At 33.4% G+C, this 19,177-nt stretch overlaps 1 protein-coding gene across 1 annotated transcript; it reads left to right on the top strand.

Moving 5' to 3' along the window:
- Positions 1-1,514: 1,514 nt before the first annotated feature.
- LOC126811773 (transcription factor E2F8) lies at positions 1,515-18,215 on the top strand. Its single transcript, XM_050537668.2, has 12 exons — positions 1,515-1,696; positions 3,397-3,946; positions 4,413-4,486; positions 5,878-6,008; positions 6,523-6,628; positions 7,143-7,213; positions 8,424-8,508; positions 8,805-8,948; positions 9,926-9,997; positions 10,540-10,602; positions 11,269-11,442; positions 13,141-18,215. Exons 2-12 carry the CDS (start codon positions 3,399-3,401, stop codon positions 14,376-14,378), a joined length of 2,706 nt encoding a protein of 901 aa, XP_050393625.2. The 5' UTR covers positions 1,515-1,696; positions 3,397-3,398; the 3' UTR covers positions 14,379-18,215.
- The last annotated feature ends 962 nt before the right edge of the window (positions 18,216-19,177 follow it).

Below are 19,177 nucleotides of genomic sequence, written 5' to 3'. Positions count from 1 at the left end.
TGTCGAATTTTTATGACATATATATAAAACTTTCAAATAATAACATGAGAATAGTGGTATACAACATCTGTTGTGGGTGATTGTGTTCGATTCGGCATTAATACAACACATGGCCTCGACATTCCCTCACAACAAAGTATCCCTGCCAATCATTGGCGCGTGCTTGACTGCGCGTGTTGTGATGCACGCGATGAAACGTGAGTCAGAGAGTACTATAAGAAATAAATTATGCAGATGAAGTTGAAGTTAATAAAATGCCCATTAGTGTGGGAAAAGCAAGTGAATCGTTTTATGATCATTGCAATCGGCTTCTGTTTCCAACGTTATGTCCAGAATTTGTGGCGGGAATATGTGTTAGATAAGCAACGCGGGAGTTAATAGTCCCGCCAAATTAATAACGGATGTCAAATTTTATCTCTTCCTTCGTCCGTGATGGTGTTAGATAAAGGGGTGCAACAGCAGATACAGATTAAGATTTCGCTAATTTTACAGCTTCTTGTTTTCGTTTTTACATTTCAACACATTTGTGGTGTGATTAAAAGTTATTATGATTTCTTATAGAGATAATGTCAGTTGTTATATTTAATATTCCATTGCATAACACACATTTTAGAAAATGTAACACCTATTTATATAATTTTTTGTTTAATTATGACAGTTGATAAAATTCATAGTCAGAGAATAACTGTCAAGAAAAAACGTCACCCGGAATATGGTATATTACAATTTTATTTTTTTTTTTAAATCGGCGGTTCGAAAGAAAGAGCCACCCTTTAAAAATGGAATTGTAGGAATTTATTTGGAACACAGTTGCATCCGTACCTGTTAATAAAATAATCAACTCTAAAAAAATATTGTTGTGGCTATTACCTGCCAACCATTTTCTTTTACTGTTATAATTAACTGTTCTATATTTTCAGTCAATATCAGTTATTTTCTAGAAGATCGCTCATGATATATTGAATGCTTAATCAACCGAGTGATTTTCTTGTGCATGATAGTGGAAGTGATTACAGATCATATTGCCCTGCACAACCGTTATAATTATCACCAAATGATCTGGACTACGTGTCAATTTCTGTTTATATTGAACACGCGGTTATTGAAACTGGGTTTCTGTTATGATTATTTGCCAGTAATTTTCTTTCTGTGTAGAAATTAACTGATATAGTAGCAATTCGGTTTTTGATCGTGCCTATCGATTATATGCGTTTTTATTTGGATCTGAACACTAATGCTCAATCACACGTTACGTATAGACATGTTTCAATACCGATTACTTATTAATCTACACACAAGACGTCCAGACATGCTGCAACCCATTGAACTATAACCTTTCCAGGTTCACATAGTTTGATTGGCTAATAAAGAAGATCAACGTAAACCAAAACAGATCATTTCGATTTCATTGGTTATTCCAAAGGGGGTGTGTCAACCTATCCCGCGCCAAATATCAGCTGAAAAGTGATTTCTTAAGTCAAATTTTTTTTTTGAGAAACCATTGAAAAGTACCGGACAAGCGGTTGAATTTGAAATATTTTGTTAAAATTCGAATTCGTGTTCAATATTGTCCATCGTTTAATTGGAATTTATTGGTACCTTTCAATATATCGACATGGTATGTGGATCACCCTGAATCATTCTGCTTTTATTTACACATAAACCAAAGGAGTAATTTCCCGGCAATATTTTTAAGGTAATTATTTGTAATATATTTTAATTTTGTGTCAGACTACATAGTATACTGTTTTAAATTACTTTTATTTTTGAAAATAATCTAATAATTATAATACCATATATTTTTTTTTTGTAAAGGTCGCCTCTGAAAGATAATTTAATAGATATCTACAGATTCATGTTTTATCACATTCTATGAAATGGAATTTATTTTACGGTGTTTTAATGTTATTTACCGTATCTATAATTTAAAATTGAATTCTATCCTTTACTAGCGATACTGTTAAAAAAAAAGAAAGAAAATATTTGTATAAAATGTTCATTATATTGTTGTTGTTGATAACACCTATGGAAACTCAACTGGTAGTGACATGTTTGAATCATCGACATAATTAATTAATTACCTTTCGATTGCGAAAATATTTGAAATGTTTTTAAATGGTCAGTATGACACTAATTTTATGGCAGCCAATATGTGCAATGTTCTGGTGTTAAAATTTGCAGCAACTTGTGAAAAAATAACTGTAAACATTGCCACCCTACATAATTACTTGATTATACATGTTCCCCGGCCCACCATTGTACAACACAATCACGCGCCAATTTTGAACGTGCAGGTTTACAGACGAGATCAGAACGCAGATTTTCGTGTCTTATGGGTTTGTTTATTAGAGTTCGGTAAGTCTGGGTTTGGATCTCGAAAAATGACTAGAAATAGTTATATTCGCTTTGCAGTAATATGTCACGACTCACGGCTATTGTGTAACGTTAATTCTGGAATATTTTTTCGGTGTGTTGTTGACAGTAGTGAATCACAACAACGTGTGTACACGAATAAGTTGTGAGTTTCAATTTTGGCTAACTGGGACACCGCCTCTGATGACAGCGTCTTTAGATTTGGAAGGTTTCTTACTTATTATTTTCATTATTGAAAAAGATCTTCTTGTTTTTATGACAGTGTGGAATATTATTAGCTATCGAAAGGATAATCCCGCTATAAATTTACAAAATACCGTAGCCTAGTAATCACTCAACTGTAACTGGGAGTGAATGTTTTTGGGCGCGCCTTTCCCCCTCCAAAATGATTGCTACTTAGAGAACCATACAACCTACACTACGTGAAACAATGGTAGGTGATCAACACTAATCAAGAATCCTAATTAACTATTTCTCATAAGTTTGAAAGGTACTTGAATGTTTATTGGGGTAAATTGGATTAACATTAACCGTTAAAAATCTGAACAGTCATGACTTTTTGGCGTGTTGACAAACCGTTATTATGAGATTGAGATTGCCTTTTTCTAAAACAACCAAAGCCGGGATTAATCTATATTAAATTTATGAACTATTCTGAAAATATTGAATTATTTCATTGAATTTTTATATAGTTTTATTTTAAATTTTGACTTTGATTACACTTACAGTTTCAAATTTAGGTCAAATGTAAGTAATGTACATAAAATGAATGTGTTTGAATTTGAATTAACTCATGATAAGGCCTATTGATTAAAATTCATATCTGAAGGTTGAATCTACACATTGTCTATAATTCTGAAAATTAACTGGTTAGTTTTATTGATGATGGCATGGAATTTTAATTTGCTTTCATTAATATAGGCCTACTTAGTTCACGGTAATGAACTATTTCAATTTTCAAAGATATCCATGAACATTTTCCTACTATGTAGACTGATTAAATTTATAATTTTCTATTTCCAGAAATGGCAGAAGTTACAAAGAAACTCCTGTCAGCCAAGCTACGGGCATCATTAACTGAAGAAGATGGTGATAGTGATGACGAAATCAGAAACATTAATGAAAGAATACCATTTAATCGGAACACAAATAATAATGTCAGTCGTAATGGTGATATTAATAACAAACTATGTTTGAGACCTCAAAATAAGGACAAAGAAAATAGCCCAAAAATCATACGATCGAAGCCTCGTCGTCATTTAGATAGAAATGAATTTGACGCTAATAATAATAGTCGCCCTGTTACCCCAACAAAGGAGACTGATCAGTTTGATTCTATTGCCCCAGCCCCCCTCACACCTACTGCAAACTTAAAAATGTTATTTAGTGCTGTTAGTCCAGAAATTCGTAAAATGCAAGATCAGAAGAGACAGGAAGAATTGATTAACGAATCACCAACACCAGAAGATAACTCAATTGATAAAGATGACTTGATATTCTCATCACAAGAAAGTGATTCTGGGAAAGCTGGTGGTTCTCGGAAAGAAAAATCACTTGGTCTCCTTTGTCAAAAGTAAGTTTGGGTCTTCAGGCTCCATTTCAGATTTATTGAATTTATCAGCTGTGTTTTTTATATAGCCTATCTCAGTATCTGCCCTTTTTAATGTCTAGCAGGTGTATGTCACTATACACTCTCTTGCCCATCCTCGAACAGATAGTGTGGCTTATTGTAACATGGTCCCAATCTGTTGACCCCAACATCCACATATGAGCATGACAAAATCTGTGGACTCCAACCTACACGGATATAGAGAGGTTCTGGTGTAAACAGTTCGAGTTGAACAATACATAAACGTTCTTAGTACAGAATGTAGTAAAGCTCACTGGCTAGGAACAAGATGTTTCTGTCCGGCTTTCTAGTTATACTGAAGTGTAAAATGTAATGGATGATTTTCATTAAATAATGTTCAACTAACCTATGAATACTGATGAAACATGTCTATGCCTACTTATATAATATTTACTTTTTTAATTGACAGATTTTTACAGCGCTATCCAGATTACCCGGAAGGAAATATTGAAGTTTGTTTGGATGAGGTTGCACGAGAACTAAGTGAGTAATAAATTCTGGTTGTGTTTAAAGTTTAAATAAGTCAGGCCTGAAATCCAATGTACTGTGATTAATTTACTGACGTAACGTACAGTATGATTATAGACCTTATTGCAACCCTACACGCTGTCGAAAATTAAATTAAATGTTTTAAGAACACTGAAGGAAAATTTTTTCTCTCAATCTTCTTTATATTATTTGCATTAATTTTACATTACAAAAAGAAGTAGTCAATAGAAAGAAGGAAAAGATTTAATCCTGATGGATCCACATACATGTAGGATGGTTGACACAGCAGGGGGTCCTCATTTTCTGCTTAAAAAAGAGTAAACACTGATTTTATTTTTATGCCTGAACATGTATGATATAGATAAAAAAATGATAATCTGCAAAGTTTTCATGTTAATAAAAAGGATTTAGTACAGTCCTGAATTTTTTTGGATTATAATTTGAAATTCAGTTATCATATACAGTTTTTATACGCCCATATGGAAATGTGGTTATATTGCTGTTGATCCATCACGACCGTCGTCCACAATTTGTTGTGAACACTCTACAGACAACATTTATCATCTGTTAGTTTTGAAATTGATATATGTTATTTACATTAGTCAAAAGTGAGAAGAAGGCGCCTATTGAATTTTAGCAATTTCGATCATACTTTTAAAATTATGGCCCTTGGTTCTCTTTGTTGAACCATGTGAATGCTCGAACAACAAAACTTATCATCCGATCTACATGAAATTGAAATGCATCATTTAAATTAGTGAAACAAAAAAGGCTATTGAATTTCAGCAATTTCCATTAATTACTTTTAGAGTTATGGTCCTTGTTTCTCTTTGTTGAACCTTGTGAAAGCTCGAATGAAAAAATTTATCATCTGATCTGTATGAAGTCTATATTAATATGTATTATTTGAATTAGTAAAATAAAATAAAAAATGCTGAATTTAATTTAAACCATTTCTGTTTATTATTTCCAGAGTTAAGGCCCTGGTTTCGGTTTGTAGAACTTTGTAAACCCGCAAACAACAAAAATTATGATCTAATCAGTATGAAATTGTCTTGTAAATTCCCCCATTACCTAAAAAAGAATAAATATGCGACAACCCTTGTTGACTGCTCGGATGATTTAGCTGCTGTGGGCATGTTTTGTTGCCTGGCAACCTATCCTATTTTTAATCAAGCAAAAAGACCTGCACTATAGGACTGATCATGGTTTTGATTAGCTTGCAACCAGCTTTTTGTTATATCAATCCATTGCTTGTGGCCATTTGCCATTTGTCAGACTTGATTTTAATTTTTATAACCCAAACTTTAGTGCATTTATATCATGCATGCAGTAGCTTTAAGTTTTACCCCCCAACTAAATTTAAATTGTGTTATATTTTTCAGATGTTGAGAGGAGAAGAATTTATGATATTGTTAATGTTTTGGAAAGTGTAGAAATAGTCAGTCGTATAGCTAAAAATAAATATGCATGGCATGGTAAAACTAATTTAGTTACAACTTTAGGTAAACTGAAGGTAAGTTGGATGATATTTTTCGTTCATTAACAAAGAATATGCTGGATATACTCTGTCGAATTATTAAATAGCTAAAAGAAAACCAAATTTAAACCAAACCTAAAGCATCAATTCATTTGTTTTTCTACCAATATCATCCTGTATAGTGTATACGCACGCTATTTACAAAGGAATCAATAAGATAGTTTAGCTATCACAGATCTTGCTTTTGTCCCCTTTTCATATAGATTCTTCTCTTCATGCTTTATCTTGGCATTTCTATAATAATTCAGGTCTGTCTCACATAGGAGTGTTGGGTGGCCGAATGGTTTAATATGTGTGCTTTAGACCATAAGGTTTGAAATTGAGTCAAATGGCTTTGTTTCGATCGAAAGCTGGCATGTGACCAGTGCAGTGGTAGTAAAATTGTACTATTTTTTAGCTGCACTTCTTTGTGTACTTTCCTACAAATTGAAATGGAATTTTATAAAGATAAAGGGGAGAAAGTAATGTTTATAAATTATAATTCTTTTAGATGTTGGCAGAAAAAGAAGGATTTGGAGATCAGATACAACAAGTTAAAGAACATGAATTTTACCGTGAATTAAACACACCAAGAGATATAGAATTATTAGATAAAAGTAAGTCACAACACTCATATTATTTTTTGGTACTTTGGTGTTTATAAAATTAGGTGTGGTTGTTTTCAAAATTTCAATCCTGGCAAAATCGCCCACTTTCCATCTCATTATGTTTTTGAATTTGTTAAGACCCATTGTATTACTATTAGAATGCAGACATGTATGATAGTACTATATGGACCCGAAACCAAACATGACGTCGTCGCCTCCATCATTGCATTTTGACTTCTTTGCAGTTGTACAAGGATCAAGCATTCCAAGTTTCATGTCCCTATATTGACAGAGCCTTAGGCTTTTTTCAAAGAGCATTGCCCCCAGAACAACAAGATGAGTAGCATCTCGATGTCCGATTCCTCAATGACATTACAGTATTATTGTGTACTAAAGAATGAATGAATGAAAATGGGGTTTAACCTTCTACTTTTCTGCACCAAACGGTTTAAAATGACATCCTAAAACCTTTTTCTTCAGACATATCCTAAAACTGATCAAAATTATTTTTATATATTTTCAGCTTTTATGAGAAAAGATAAATCTTTAGGTATAATGAGTCAGAAATTTCTTATGTTGTTTCTTATATCAAAGGTATGTGATTTTCTGTTTTAAACCTGAATATTGCAAATTTTCTTGTAAATTGTGTATGTTTATTGATCATTTGTCTGACAGTCCATTTGTGACAAAGATTTGATACCTGGTACTGTGTTTGAAACAATCTTATTTAGACATTGGTGACAAAACAGAACACTGATGTTGAAGTTCAAGTGTTACATTTCTCCTGTTTATCAGTGTTTGTTGTACTCATTGTCAAATATTTATCATATTGTGTTGGGGCTACTAGCCCTATAAAGTACTCTTGATTTGTTGATCACCATTGTAGAAGAAAGGCATGTTCACTAACAAAGAGATCCTGTGTTTGATATCATTGTTGGCCGTTTAAAGTACCTCAGGATTTTCCAGACTGGTTCCCCCTTGTCAGGGGCGTTGAGTTGTCTTGTGGTTTAAGGTCTGTCATTGAGTCAAGTGGGATGGTTTCGGTTCTCCGCTTGTATGTAGCAAAGAGTAGGGTTGCCTGTCCAACCTCATGGGTTTTCTCTGGGTCCTCCGGTTTCCTCCCACTGCACAAGCAAATTATTGACTATGTTAGTCTTAAAATGAATTAGTTTGTGTCGAGTGGACGTTAAATCCCATTCCTCTGTCTCTCTTTCACCTTGTTAGTGGTGCAGGACAGAGTTCCCGCAAAGGGAAAAAATTGTCCATCTGTGTACCCTTTGGCGTTTACTTAGAAATACTTTTTATATTTGGAATTTGATGAAGAGTGGGTGAAAATGCCACTTTCCAAGCAAACTTTCCATCATAGCACACACACTGCATGGATGTCTGTGTTCATTTGCCTGGTTGGTGCAAAGAACTAGGACATGAAATTTGATTACCATTGTAAATATTGTATATATGAAGAAATGTTATCAGGGCGAGGGGGGTTGGGATGGCCTAGAATGTCACACTTCAAGCTCTAGCTTGCTTGTCACCTCTGGCTTGCGGTCATGGTTTTGATCCCAGGTGTGAGAATATGTGGTTTGGAGAAAGGGGCGCCTTCTCAGCTTCATTGGTTTACTCCTGGTACCCTGGTTTCCTCCCACAGGAAAGACACCCCTCATGCCCTAAGATAATGAAAATGAAAATATGACAACTTGTCTATGATATCAACATCGGTGGTATCAAACATTAAAACACCAAGAACAACAGGGCAAGGGAGCTAACTGTATTTCAGCTAATAAACCATACTTTGTTTTTTCAGCCCAAAACTGTCAATCTAGATATATCTGCAAAAATACTCATCGGTGATCCAAATATAGATAAAACAGAAAACTCAAAATTTAAAAGTTAGTTTTATTTTATTAATATGGGGGTTCAATCTTGTCTTTTTCAGTGTCGTTTTAGAAGCGATTTATATGTGGATTCAAATCTTTTATATTACGACATTCCAACATATTTCTAATGCCTAAATCATCAGGAAGGTATTGAATTGAATTTCAATCAGTCCTACTTACTGGTAACTTTCCATCAATCTTGTTTTATTTTTAAAAACAATTTTATTGCAAAAAAATGACAAAATTTACATGTAGCAGTCCACTTTATAATGTTATTTACATAAATTGAAAACATTTTATTTTTTCAGCAAAGATTCGCCGGTTGTACGATATAGCCAATATTTTGACTAGTCTTGATTTAATACGTAAAGTTCATGTAACAGAGATTCGAGGTCGTAAACCAGCTTTTAGATATATTGGACCTGATGTTGATGCTGTGTGTGATTTGAGTGGTAAGCTATTAGTTGATATTATTATTAATGATATTAAAAGATGTGAACCACGTTCTTGAATTTATAACGGGACATACAAACTGTTGTACGGTGTTGACAAAAAACTATTTCCCTCGAAAACTTTATCAGCAAAAAAGTTATTAAATATCTGTTGAATGGGAAGTCTTCCCAGATTCCTCTCAGCAAGGAATTGTGAATGAATTGCAATTTGAAAAATGCTAATTTGTATAGACTAGTAAAAGCTTGCATAAATGAGTGAAATAGATTTGTTTGCACTGTGTGTATTGTCTCTACCTTTTGTTTGGTCAGTGGGATATTATGTCTGACAGACTCATTGTTATAGTTCTTCCGTTCTTTCTCCACCCTGGAGACTAAGCGTTCGATGCCCTGCAACCTTTTGAACATCTGACATTCTTAAAATATTGTAATTGTACCAGACTGCTGGTTATTATATTTGTTGTATTTAATGTAAGATTATGTGGATTTAGGTAAGGAACTGGTCGTTCCTGTTATAATTGTTCAAAAATAGATTATGGAAAATGAATACAGTATTTTGAAAATTTCAAATTACTTTATTCTGAGCAAATTTATGAATGTTTGGAGTTTTGAAAAAGACATAATTTACAGATGGAAACCCCACCCACACAGTTGATATTCCCAATATCAAGTATCATTATCATGATAATAAACAAAGTCTTGATTGTCAGTTCTTTCATCGGTCATATAGTCGTTTGGATGGGACAAAAAATAAAGTTCGGTGTACACATTGGCTTGCATGTAAAAGAACCCTTGATAGTTAAAATTTTAAACAAGAATAGGCCACGGTCGTAAACTCCATTTCATTTCTTTCATCGACAGACTCCAGTCATATTAGTGTTTGACACAGATATGGATGCCTCTTTAAGTTCCATATCATAAATTTTATAATTTTTTATTCACTGGCTCACCACACCTGACCTAGATGTTTTTTATTTCAGTATGTTGTAGTGATGGTATACATAGACCTTCCTCAAGACATTCCTTATTAGATTGTATAAAAAATAAAAAATGTAAGTATTTTTCTTCGTACTCAATTTTATTGTTTTACATTGCCGATTTTCATAGATTACATGATGAAAATGGGTTTACTGCACCAGACATGACACCACTGTGTACAATGGACCGTTTTTTTGTCCCATCCAAATGACTAAATGCAGTTGTCTGCCAGGCCTTCCATCCTGCACCACATTTAGTTTTCAATTGAGTTTACTATGACCAGTTGCTTATAGCGCGATGGGTGGCCGATTGTTCTAACATGTTTGCTTTAGATCATAAGGTCTGTCATTGAGATAATTTCCATCCCACACTTGTACTTAACATGGAGTGAAGGCGTAGGGTTGTCTGCCTAACCCTGTTGCTTTTGCACAAGCAAATCATTGAAATAAAATGGTACCATATTATGTTAGTTGAGTGTACGTTAAATTAGTTAAAACACCAGTTCTCTCTCTCACTCCAGTTGCTTATTGTATAAAGTTTAATGTGTTCTACTTTGAATTGAAAAGATTTTGTGGTGACCGACTTACTGATTTGTTTAATTTTGATGGTATTTCAGTAGCTAATATAATGAGTCCTTCAACTTACGTTCCTATTCAACCGGCTCCAGTTATATCTTCAGGTAATTATTTCATCAAAATATCTTTGAAGGGCATGTTAGTAAATACAGCATGTAATAATGGATAACATTCACTATGTATATTAACTGTAACGTTTCAATGAGGGTACTCTCATCGTTATCAAGCAGTGAATGTTATCCATAAAACTGTCTGTTATTCTTTCATCAAATAAGAAATTATACCTTTGCCAAAATATTGTATCTCGTCTGTAGTCTTCTAGATTGATGTTAATGCGGGATCATTTAAATATCTGCTGTCATCTTTCTTGAAAAAAAAAAAACCTTTTCAATTACAAATTGCAGAAAGTGTGAAAGTTCTTGATCGTATATACTGATGTCCAAAAGAAATTATACCAATAAAAATATTCTATTACATGTATTTATATCCCTATATAATTTAGATAATAGACCTATTCCAAATTGAATCTCCAAATGAATCTTTTTTCCTATTCAATAGTGTCTCAGAGTCTTGGTAAAGTTTCTTTGAATTTCAGTATATTATGTTTCTTGCATAATAACCAAAAACTGAAAGAGGGTGCAGACAGGAAGTTGGATTCATATTTATTTTACTATTTTCAGTTTTTGTGTTTTGTGGTTTTCCTGTATTTGATAATACTATAATAATATTAAAAGTAAAAGTTGTATATTGAAATGCTTTCTATATTTCAGAGAAGAAATCCAAATTGAACAGCTTACAACAGGAAATACAAAGTGATGTACCAAAGAGATTTTCACGTCATGCATCTTTTGATATGATCTGTGAAGCAGCTGAAAAAGAAAGAACCAAACTATATGCCTGTAATTCAGAACCATCAAGCCCTGTTAAAAAATTAGACTTTGAAAGTATGTATACTTTTGCAAATTTGTTCATGAAGACTTTTTTGAAAATTAAAGTCTGAGTAAATATCCATCTGAAATTCTGCAACATCTCCCTTTCCACCCCCCCCCCCCCCACCACTAAGGCTGGGAATCGATATGAAATTTCAATATCGATTATCGGCAAGAATTTGTCAGCGATTATCGATAATAATCGATTATCATTCTTCCGGAAAAACCGAACTTTACCGACCTGTTATTTGTGTTGATCGAGTTACAGTAGTGTTATTATCCTAGTCTAATACTGTGCCGATGTACGTAAAAAAATCAATTAATGTAAAATAATTAGTTGCTAAATGTAGGATTAACTTGAGTATTATTCTAAGTTTTGTTCTTAATTCATTTGAACCTTTTTTTTATTCCAATATCTCCGATAAATACAAAGACAATACATGGTTTCTCTTTGCGAGTTACTGGCGATCACACAGTGTTACTAATAATAGAATAAAATATAATAGAAGGCGTCTATTGATTGGACAATAAAAAAATAATTACCGGCTTTCAAAGTAGAATTTTTATGATTGGTTAATTTTGACGAAAACCAAAGTATAATTCTTCCAAGAAATTACGAGAGATATAGATATTTTCCCGGGAAGTCAAAAACGTGTTTGTATGGGCTGTATCTGACATGATTTAGTAATAAAAGCTGAGTTGATCATTAATAATACAATTAGTTTTATCGTGAAAGCAGACAATTTCTCTACAAATCAATCAAGAGCAAAGAAGGGAGATAATTCTAATTTTACAATATCACGTGCGATCATCATTGTTCACAAAGTGCGTGACCTATTTTAGTTTCAACTAGTAATAACAAAAACAATGAAAATATTAAAATAATGTATTTAATCTTAAAGTTTAGTTTTTTTACAATAATATGGAAAATACTTGTTGTGTTGACGTCGTGTATTCGTTCATTCGTCTGCATGCCAGACTACGGCAAGTTCAGTCATGTGAAAGTGACCGTAACTTGCCGTCAGAAGGTAAATATACCGATAATCGATATTTGAATTTCAATATCGATTATCGTATCGCTAAATAACTTCTACCGATTATCGATTATATCGATATTTTTGCACAGCCTTACCCACCACCACCCTCCTCTTGCTAATTCTTTCTATGGAAGCCAAGAGGAAGAACTTAGTATGAATAGTTATCTACCAATCGATAATGTAGTTAATGTACTTAAAATGTGACAATTTTGTGAAAAAGTGTTTTGTGTGATGTCTGATGAAATAGACATTACTTCTTTGATAGGGATTTAGTAATTGGATATATGAACACAAAGTACAATTTTATGGATATTTCGTCAAGACTATCTTCAGTAATATATAAAGTTTCTTTGATAGACATTTAGTTATTGAACATATGAACACAAGGTACAATTTTGTGGGTATACAAGTTACTGAGTTTATTTATATGCAATGTTTTGTCAGGGGAGTGCCCTTTAGATCATATGGTCTGTCTTTGAGTCAAGTGGCCTGATTTCTTTCCCTGACCTGACCTCATGTTTTTTTTGTTTTTTTTCTGGATCTTCCGGTGGACATTAAGACCATTTCATATCTCTCTGCATTTCACCAAGAATACTCCTGTCTTTGCCAAGCAAATCATTTTGAAATAAATATTGTTATCAAATAAATATATTAATAATATATTTATTTTTTTCAGATATGGAAGATATCCCTAGCTTGCCTGCTAGTCAGGAACCCCTACCGGTGAAAAAGAAGAAAAAGATTTTTATGTTGAAAGGTACACCAGCAGCAACATTATCTCCTATGAAGAAAAACAACACAGGTGTTCAACGGAAGCAGGAAACTTTAATTATAAAAACTAATAATTTAAATGGAACTAGTTGTAGACAACCAACCATGATACCCCTAACTCAAGATCAAATCAACGCAGTTTTAAAATCTTTAAAGGTTCCTGTTACAAATATTGATACCACCCGTCTGGTAGATGCTTGTACCCAGTCGTCTCCGAACCTTCCTGGCGTAAAATCAGAAGAAATTGTTAAATTAGAACAAAGATCAGCATCGCCAGAGTTCAGTATGGCCATTAGAAATGAAACAACTCCCTCAACGACCACAGATTACATGCGGGGAATAAAACGTGGCGTAGATCGTATTGAAGCAGGAATGGAAAAACGCATAAAGTTGGCCCTTCCGACACCACCATCAACCGAGGAAGAATCTTGCACTAGTTCCAGTGATGGATCCCCTGATAATGAAGTATCAGAGATAAACCAACGTTTAAACAAAAGACGGGGCTCTACGGAAAATGGACGCCCATCCCCGTTAAGAGCTCTTCATCTTGCTCCAGAATTCAAATCGTGTGGAGCTTTTAAAACCATCAGTCCCCCTGATATGCCAGCTGACTCAGATTTGGCACTTCCATTACCCGAGGACAGTGAAACTAAGAAAGGTCAATCGCTGTTGAAATCGTCGTATCAGCATGTTACAGTTCAGATGACGAACCATCCTCAACAATTTATACATGTTCCCATTGTACACATCCCTCGTAATTCTTTATCAGCTCAGGAGAAAAAACATATGTCCCTTATGACACCTACATCCCTGATACAGAGCTTACCCTTAAATTCATTGAATCAAAATCAACCAATGAACTTTGTTGTTCCAGTGAACACTTTTAGTCCTCCTTTGACCCCAGTGACCCCCGCTAACTCCTCATCTAGTCCAACATTCTTTACTCTTCCTGCAGCATCTACCGCAACAAGCATCGCCTACAATCTTGGATCTCCAACGTCAACATTTTCACAGGTGTCGAATATTCAAATGGTAATATCCGGGGCTCAACCAATCACAACCAACGCTGGTCAATACATCTCTTGCTCAACCAATAATCAAGCCACATATTTACAGAGCGTCAATGTACCGAAGAAAAGCTAAATATAAATCTTTATACAAATCTGGTGATTGTTTTTTTAGTGTATATGTTATTCCTTTTTTTTTTTTAAATTTTAGGGGTTGATTCCCAAGATGTGCTTGTTGTTATAACAAGAATTTGGTTAGTAATATATTATGTAATTGTATTGTTTTGTTGATGTGCTGTGTTTTTAGTAATATAAGTATATTAAGGATGTGGATGAAAAGATAACAAAAATGTATTTGCCAATCTCTTGGGTGCGTAATCAGGCCAAACCAATACATTTAAGACTTGTGAACGATGTTTTGTTTAAATTTTCAAAACTTTAGAAAATTGTAACTATTTATTTTTGAAAAGAGCAACCTAATACCATTTGCTTTAAAAAAAATTATTTTACCACATCGAAGTAAGAGGCCAAATTTTAATAGGTGTTCACTCAATGAACAAAAATTCATCTTGGTGTGGCCTAATTTGGGTACCGTATTCCATTTGAAACTATAAAAAATTGTAACTAAAATGCTTTGAAAAAAGCAACTTTTTTTCTCTCTACCTCTCCCCTGTTAACTTTACATCAAATTTTGTCCACATCCCTATTAAGTATGGTTGCCAGTGTGTGATACATGGCATAATTGGTTGTTTTAATGTATGTAAGGATATATGTATACAAGACAGATGTGGCCATATGAATTGACGCAATGGACAAAAAAAGTGGTTGTCCTGATTTGCATAAAACTTACCTAAAGTATTTTTTTAAAATAATTAAAACAGGCAGCGTTTTCTTTGTTGAATTAGTAAATTAAGTTTCATAATATTTTTATAAGCTTTAATGAGAAGAAACATTTCAATTTTGAGGTAAAACTTTTTGTCGTCCATTTTATTATTAATTATTATTTTGATGTTTCAATGGCAGAAGTAGTGCATGGTTGTATTTATTTATTCTGTTGTGTATATATCTTTACTGTGATATGTTTTAAAAATTGCCAAATCACTAGTTAAGGTTGGATCTCACTTCATTTGCCATTTCAACATAATTAGCCATAGAAGTGAAACTAGGGAACTTTTAAATAATTTTTAATTTCATTTAACCCGAATTTAAAAAAGTTTTTTAAGTGTGAGAAAAGGAAACAAAGTCGAAGAGATAGAATTGAGTGTGTTTCATTGACCTATTTCTGTGTTACAAAATTTTGGTTATTTTGACTAGACTAGTCTTGATTTCCCATAAGAGTTTCTACAAATGATTGCTTTTAATAGTATATATAGTTGCTATGAATATGTATAAGAAACTATGTCTCGTCTCCTGACAGTATACCATCATTGGTGATTATTGGATGCTCATAAGTCTGATGACTTCTGGTGAACTAAACGTAGATTAATAAGAAATACAAACTTAAAACAGCAATACGTCTATGCAAGGAGCCATGTCGGTTCATTGAGTAAGAATTTGGCTCGCTAACCTGGAGGTCCAGTGTGGTTTCATTTGGATTTTCCAGTGTGGTTCCCCCATCAAGTCATTGGTATAGGACAGAGGGCCTGGCAAGTGACAATGTATAGCCATTCGGATGGGATCCAGTGTACACATTGGCATGCACATAAAAGAACCCTTGACAGTTGGAATTTGACATAAGAGTAGGCGGTAATGCCACTGTCTGGGCAAAATTTCCCTCATAGTGCACTGCATGGTGTATGTCTGTCTTTATTAGCCCAGTTGGTGCAGAAAAGTAGGACATTAAAACTCATTTCATTTCACTTGTTTTACAAGTTAATAACAATATTGCTACTTAAAGGCAATCATAATATGCTACGTTTTAACTCTTATGTTAATAACAATATTGCTATTTAAAGGCAATCATAATATGGTACGTTTTAACTCTTATGTTAATAACAATATTCCTAAGTTGGGATGTATATGGCAATCAGCTGCTGTAAATCATAAGGAATTGTCTAACATATTTACAACAAGTATTATGTTGCCTACATTTACATATAATATACATGATGTGGGCTTTTGTTTTCTATAATGATCCAAAATTGATCCAAACTTATTTAGTTGTATTTTTTTTTTAATATTTTAATCAAAATGACTCGCTAATGAAATTATCATTTGGAAGACTTGCCATAAAGTAAGTGGTTTTAGTCTTTTATATTGAAATGAATTTCTAGTGAAAACTTTCACCACTTTATTTATTTTTGTATGTTTTTTTATTGTATTAGTATTTATTTGTTAAGAATTATTAGATAATTACTTAGTTCATCCACACCAATTTGGTTTTCTGTTCTTCTGGGTCTTGAGAAATAAATAGCCGCTTAAATCATCATGTGAAAGATGTTATATTTAGAATTTCAAAAATTAAAAATTTGGAACTAAAGGTTTTGAACCGCACAACTAAAGTGTTTTCGACTTTAAATAAATCTTTATCGGTGTTACCAAAGAGAAAATCAAATTCATGTGGCTGTAGTTATTATTAGTCTTACATTTCTGTTAATTGAAGGATAATGATTGTGAAAATCACTGCCATTTTGTTTATAGATTTTATATTATTTTAATTAATCTATGTTTATTAATTACTGCTTTTAAATAAAAGGCAGGTAGGGCCATACATTCTTCTACTTGTTTATTATGAAACCTAAATTTTTCATTATATCTTTTTAATTATTAAAAATACAGATGTTACTGTATCATTATTTTAAATAACATACAGGTGACATGCTAATCATACATTATTTAAACTAGATGATATATTGGACTTGTGTTAAAATTTCATTGAAATGCACTGCAAGATAATGTCTGTATTTTAAGTTCTTTAATGGTCTCATGCAAGACATTGCATAATATGCTGATACCACACTCCGGCTGACACTCTTGTGCATTATCAATATATTACTTAATTGTCTCGCTCTACATCATTAACCCCCACAATAAAATAATCTTTTTTTTTTATGCATAAGAAGTGGCACAGTCAGAGTTCAAGGGTCTGTGGGTATGATTCTGCTGGGATCTCTGCATTGTCAGAATTTAGAAGGGTAGATCTTTAGCTCTTGTTTCCTGGAGTTCAACCACAAACCCTGTTGCTGTGCAACTAGTCATAAGATAAATCATTTTTAGGCAAAAAAAATACATGATTATATATTATTTTTGATTATAAATTATTAACATCCTCATTAAAATGAATTCCAACAGAAACGAAAGAAAAAGGGTAGTATAGATTATTTTTCATTTATATTTTTTTACTCGTGAAACATTACATCATTGATATTTTTGTATTCAATATTTGAAATGTATTTAATTCTAAGTATTAATGACCATTCCAATGTTTACAGTTATCAGTTTTATTTAACTTTGATTCAAATTAATCTATTTATGTTTTTCTTGCTTTGAAAACCAAACCCAATGAATTTTCGTACTATCTTCTCGTCTACGATTGTATAGGATTCATTTATTTAAACACATTTTGATATTATATAAATTAAGCCAAATATCAGTGCTATCTGTGACGGAAAGAATGTCCTCATTTTACTCCTGTTTTATTGTATTGTTTCAATGACATTTAGTAATTGAACTGGAAATACACTGGTCACAATTCTATGGAATACAATTGCTGTTTATTACCCAGCCAGGCTTCTCTAGTCATTATGAAACAAAGATAAGCCTAGTCTGAAACATCACTCAGTAGTTGTATTCCATAGAGTAGTGACCTGTGTATTTCTAGTTTAATGATTGGAGTATCTGTATGTCATTATCCATCGTTGGGTTTAATCACTGAGTAAATGGTGTATATTAATAAATCTATGTAATATGAGGTATAAATGAGAATTGTATATAGAATACTGGAAATTGTATAGAATAAATACTCTATAACTATAAATAATATCTTACTGTTTTTTTCATTGAATTTTATCTGAACCAATTATGTTTATTTTCTTTCAAGAAATACAAGAATGCCAGACCTTGTATATTTAGGAGGGATCCATGGTGGCTCAATAAGCGAGAGAGAGAGAGAGAAATGGGGTTTAACGTCCACTCGACACAAACTAGGTCATTTCGGGACTAACATATGGTTTAATTTTATTTACATAATTCGCTTGCGCGTAGGGGTCTTTAGCAGTGGGAGGAAACCGGAGGACCCGGAGAAAACCCACGAGGTTGGACAGGCGACCCTACTCCTTGCCACGTACAACCGGGGATTCGAAACCACGCCAGTCGACTCAATGACAGACTTTATGATACAGCGCGCTCACGCTAACCATTCAGCCATCCAACCCCCCAGGCTCAATAAGCAATGTTGCTGGCTCGCTAACCAGGAGGTCTCCTGTTCGATTTAGGTGTGGGCAAAGAATGTTCTTTTGGTGGATTTTCCGACATGGTCCCCTTGTCATTGATGCAGGACAGAGGGTCTGGTAAGGAACCATGTCTAGTCGCTTAGATGGCCTGAAAAACCAAGGTTGTGTGTATATCTTGGTTTGAGTGTAAAAAGTTGGTATTGGGAGGTAGTGCTGCTGTCCAGGCAAAATTCCACTGATAGCAGCATACTTAAATCATAAGAATGCCAGAACTGGACAAAGCATTGCCAGTGAATCTGGACCGAATTATAGAACAAACAGAGAACATTTCTTTTTTTGGACACCAAGAACGGATCTTCTGGCAACAAATTGTTCATTATAATATGTTGGGTGATGGTAGTGTTAGAAAGACCTCTTAGAATTTCAAATGAGTGATATTTACTTAGGATGGCACTGTTGAGTGAAAAGATGGATATAAATTACCGTGTACCATGGCAAGCTACAAATAGGTGTATCATTCATCCAAATAACAAGACCATGTTCA

This window comes from Patella vulgata, chromosome 2 (assembly GCF_932274485.2).
Source record: "Patella vulgata chromosome 2, xgPatVulg1.2, whole genome shotgun sequence".
NCBI lineage: Eukaryota > Metazoa > Mollusca > Gastropoda > Patellidae > Patella > Patella vulgata.
This window is presented reverse-complemented; position numbering and strand designations above follow the sequence as displayed.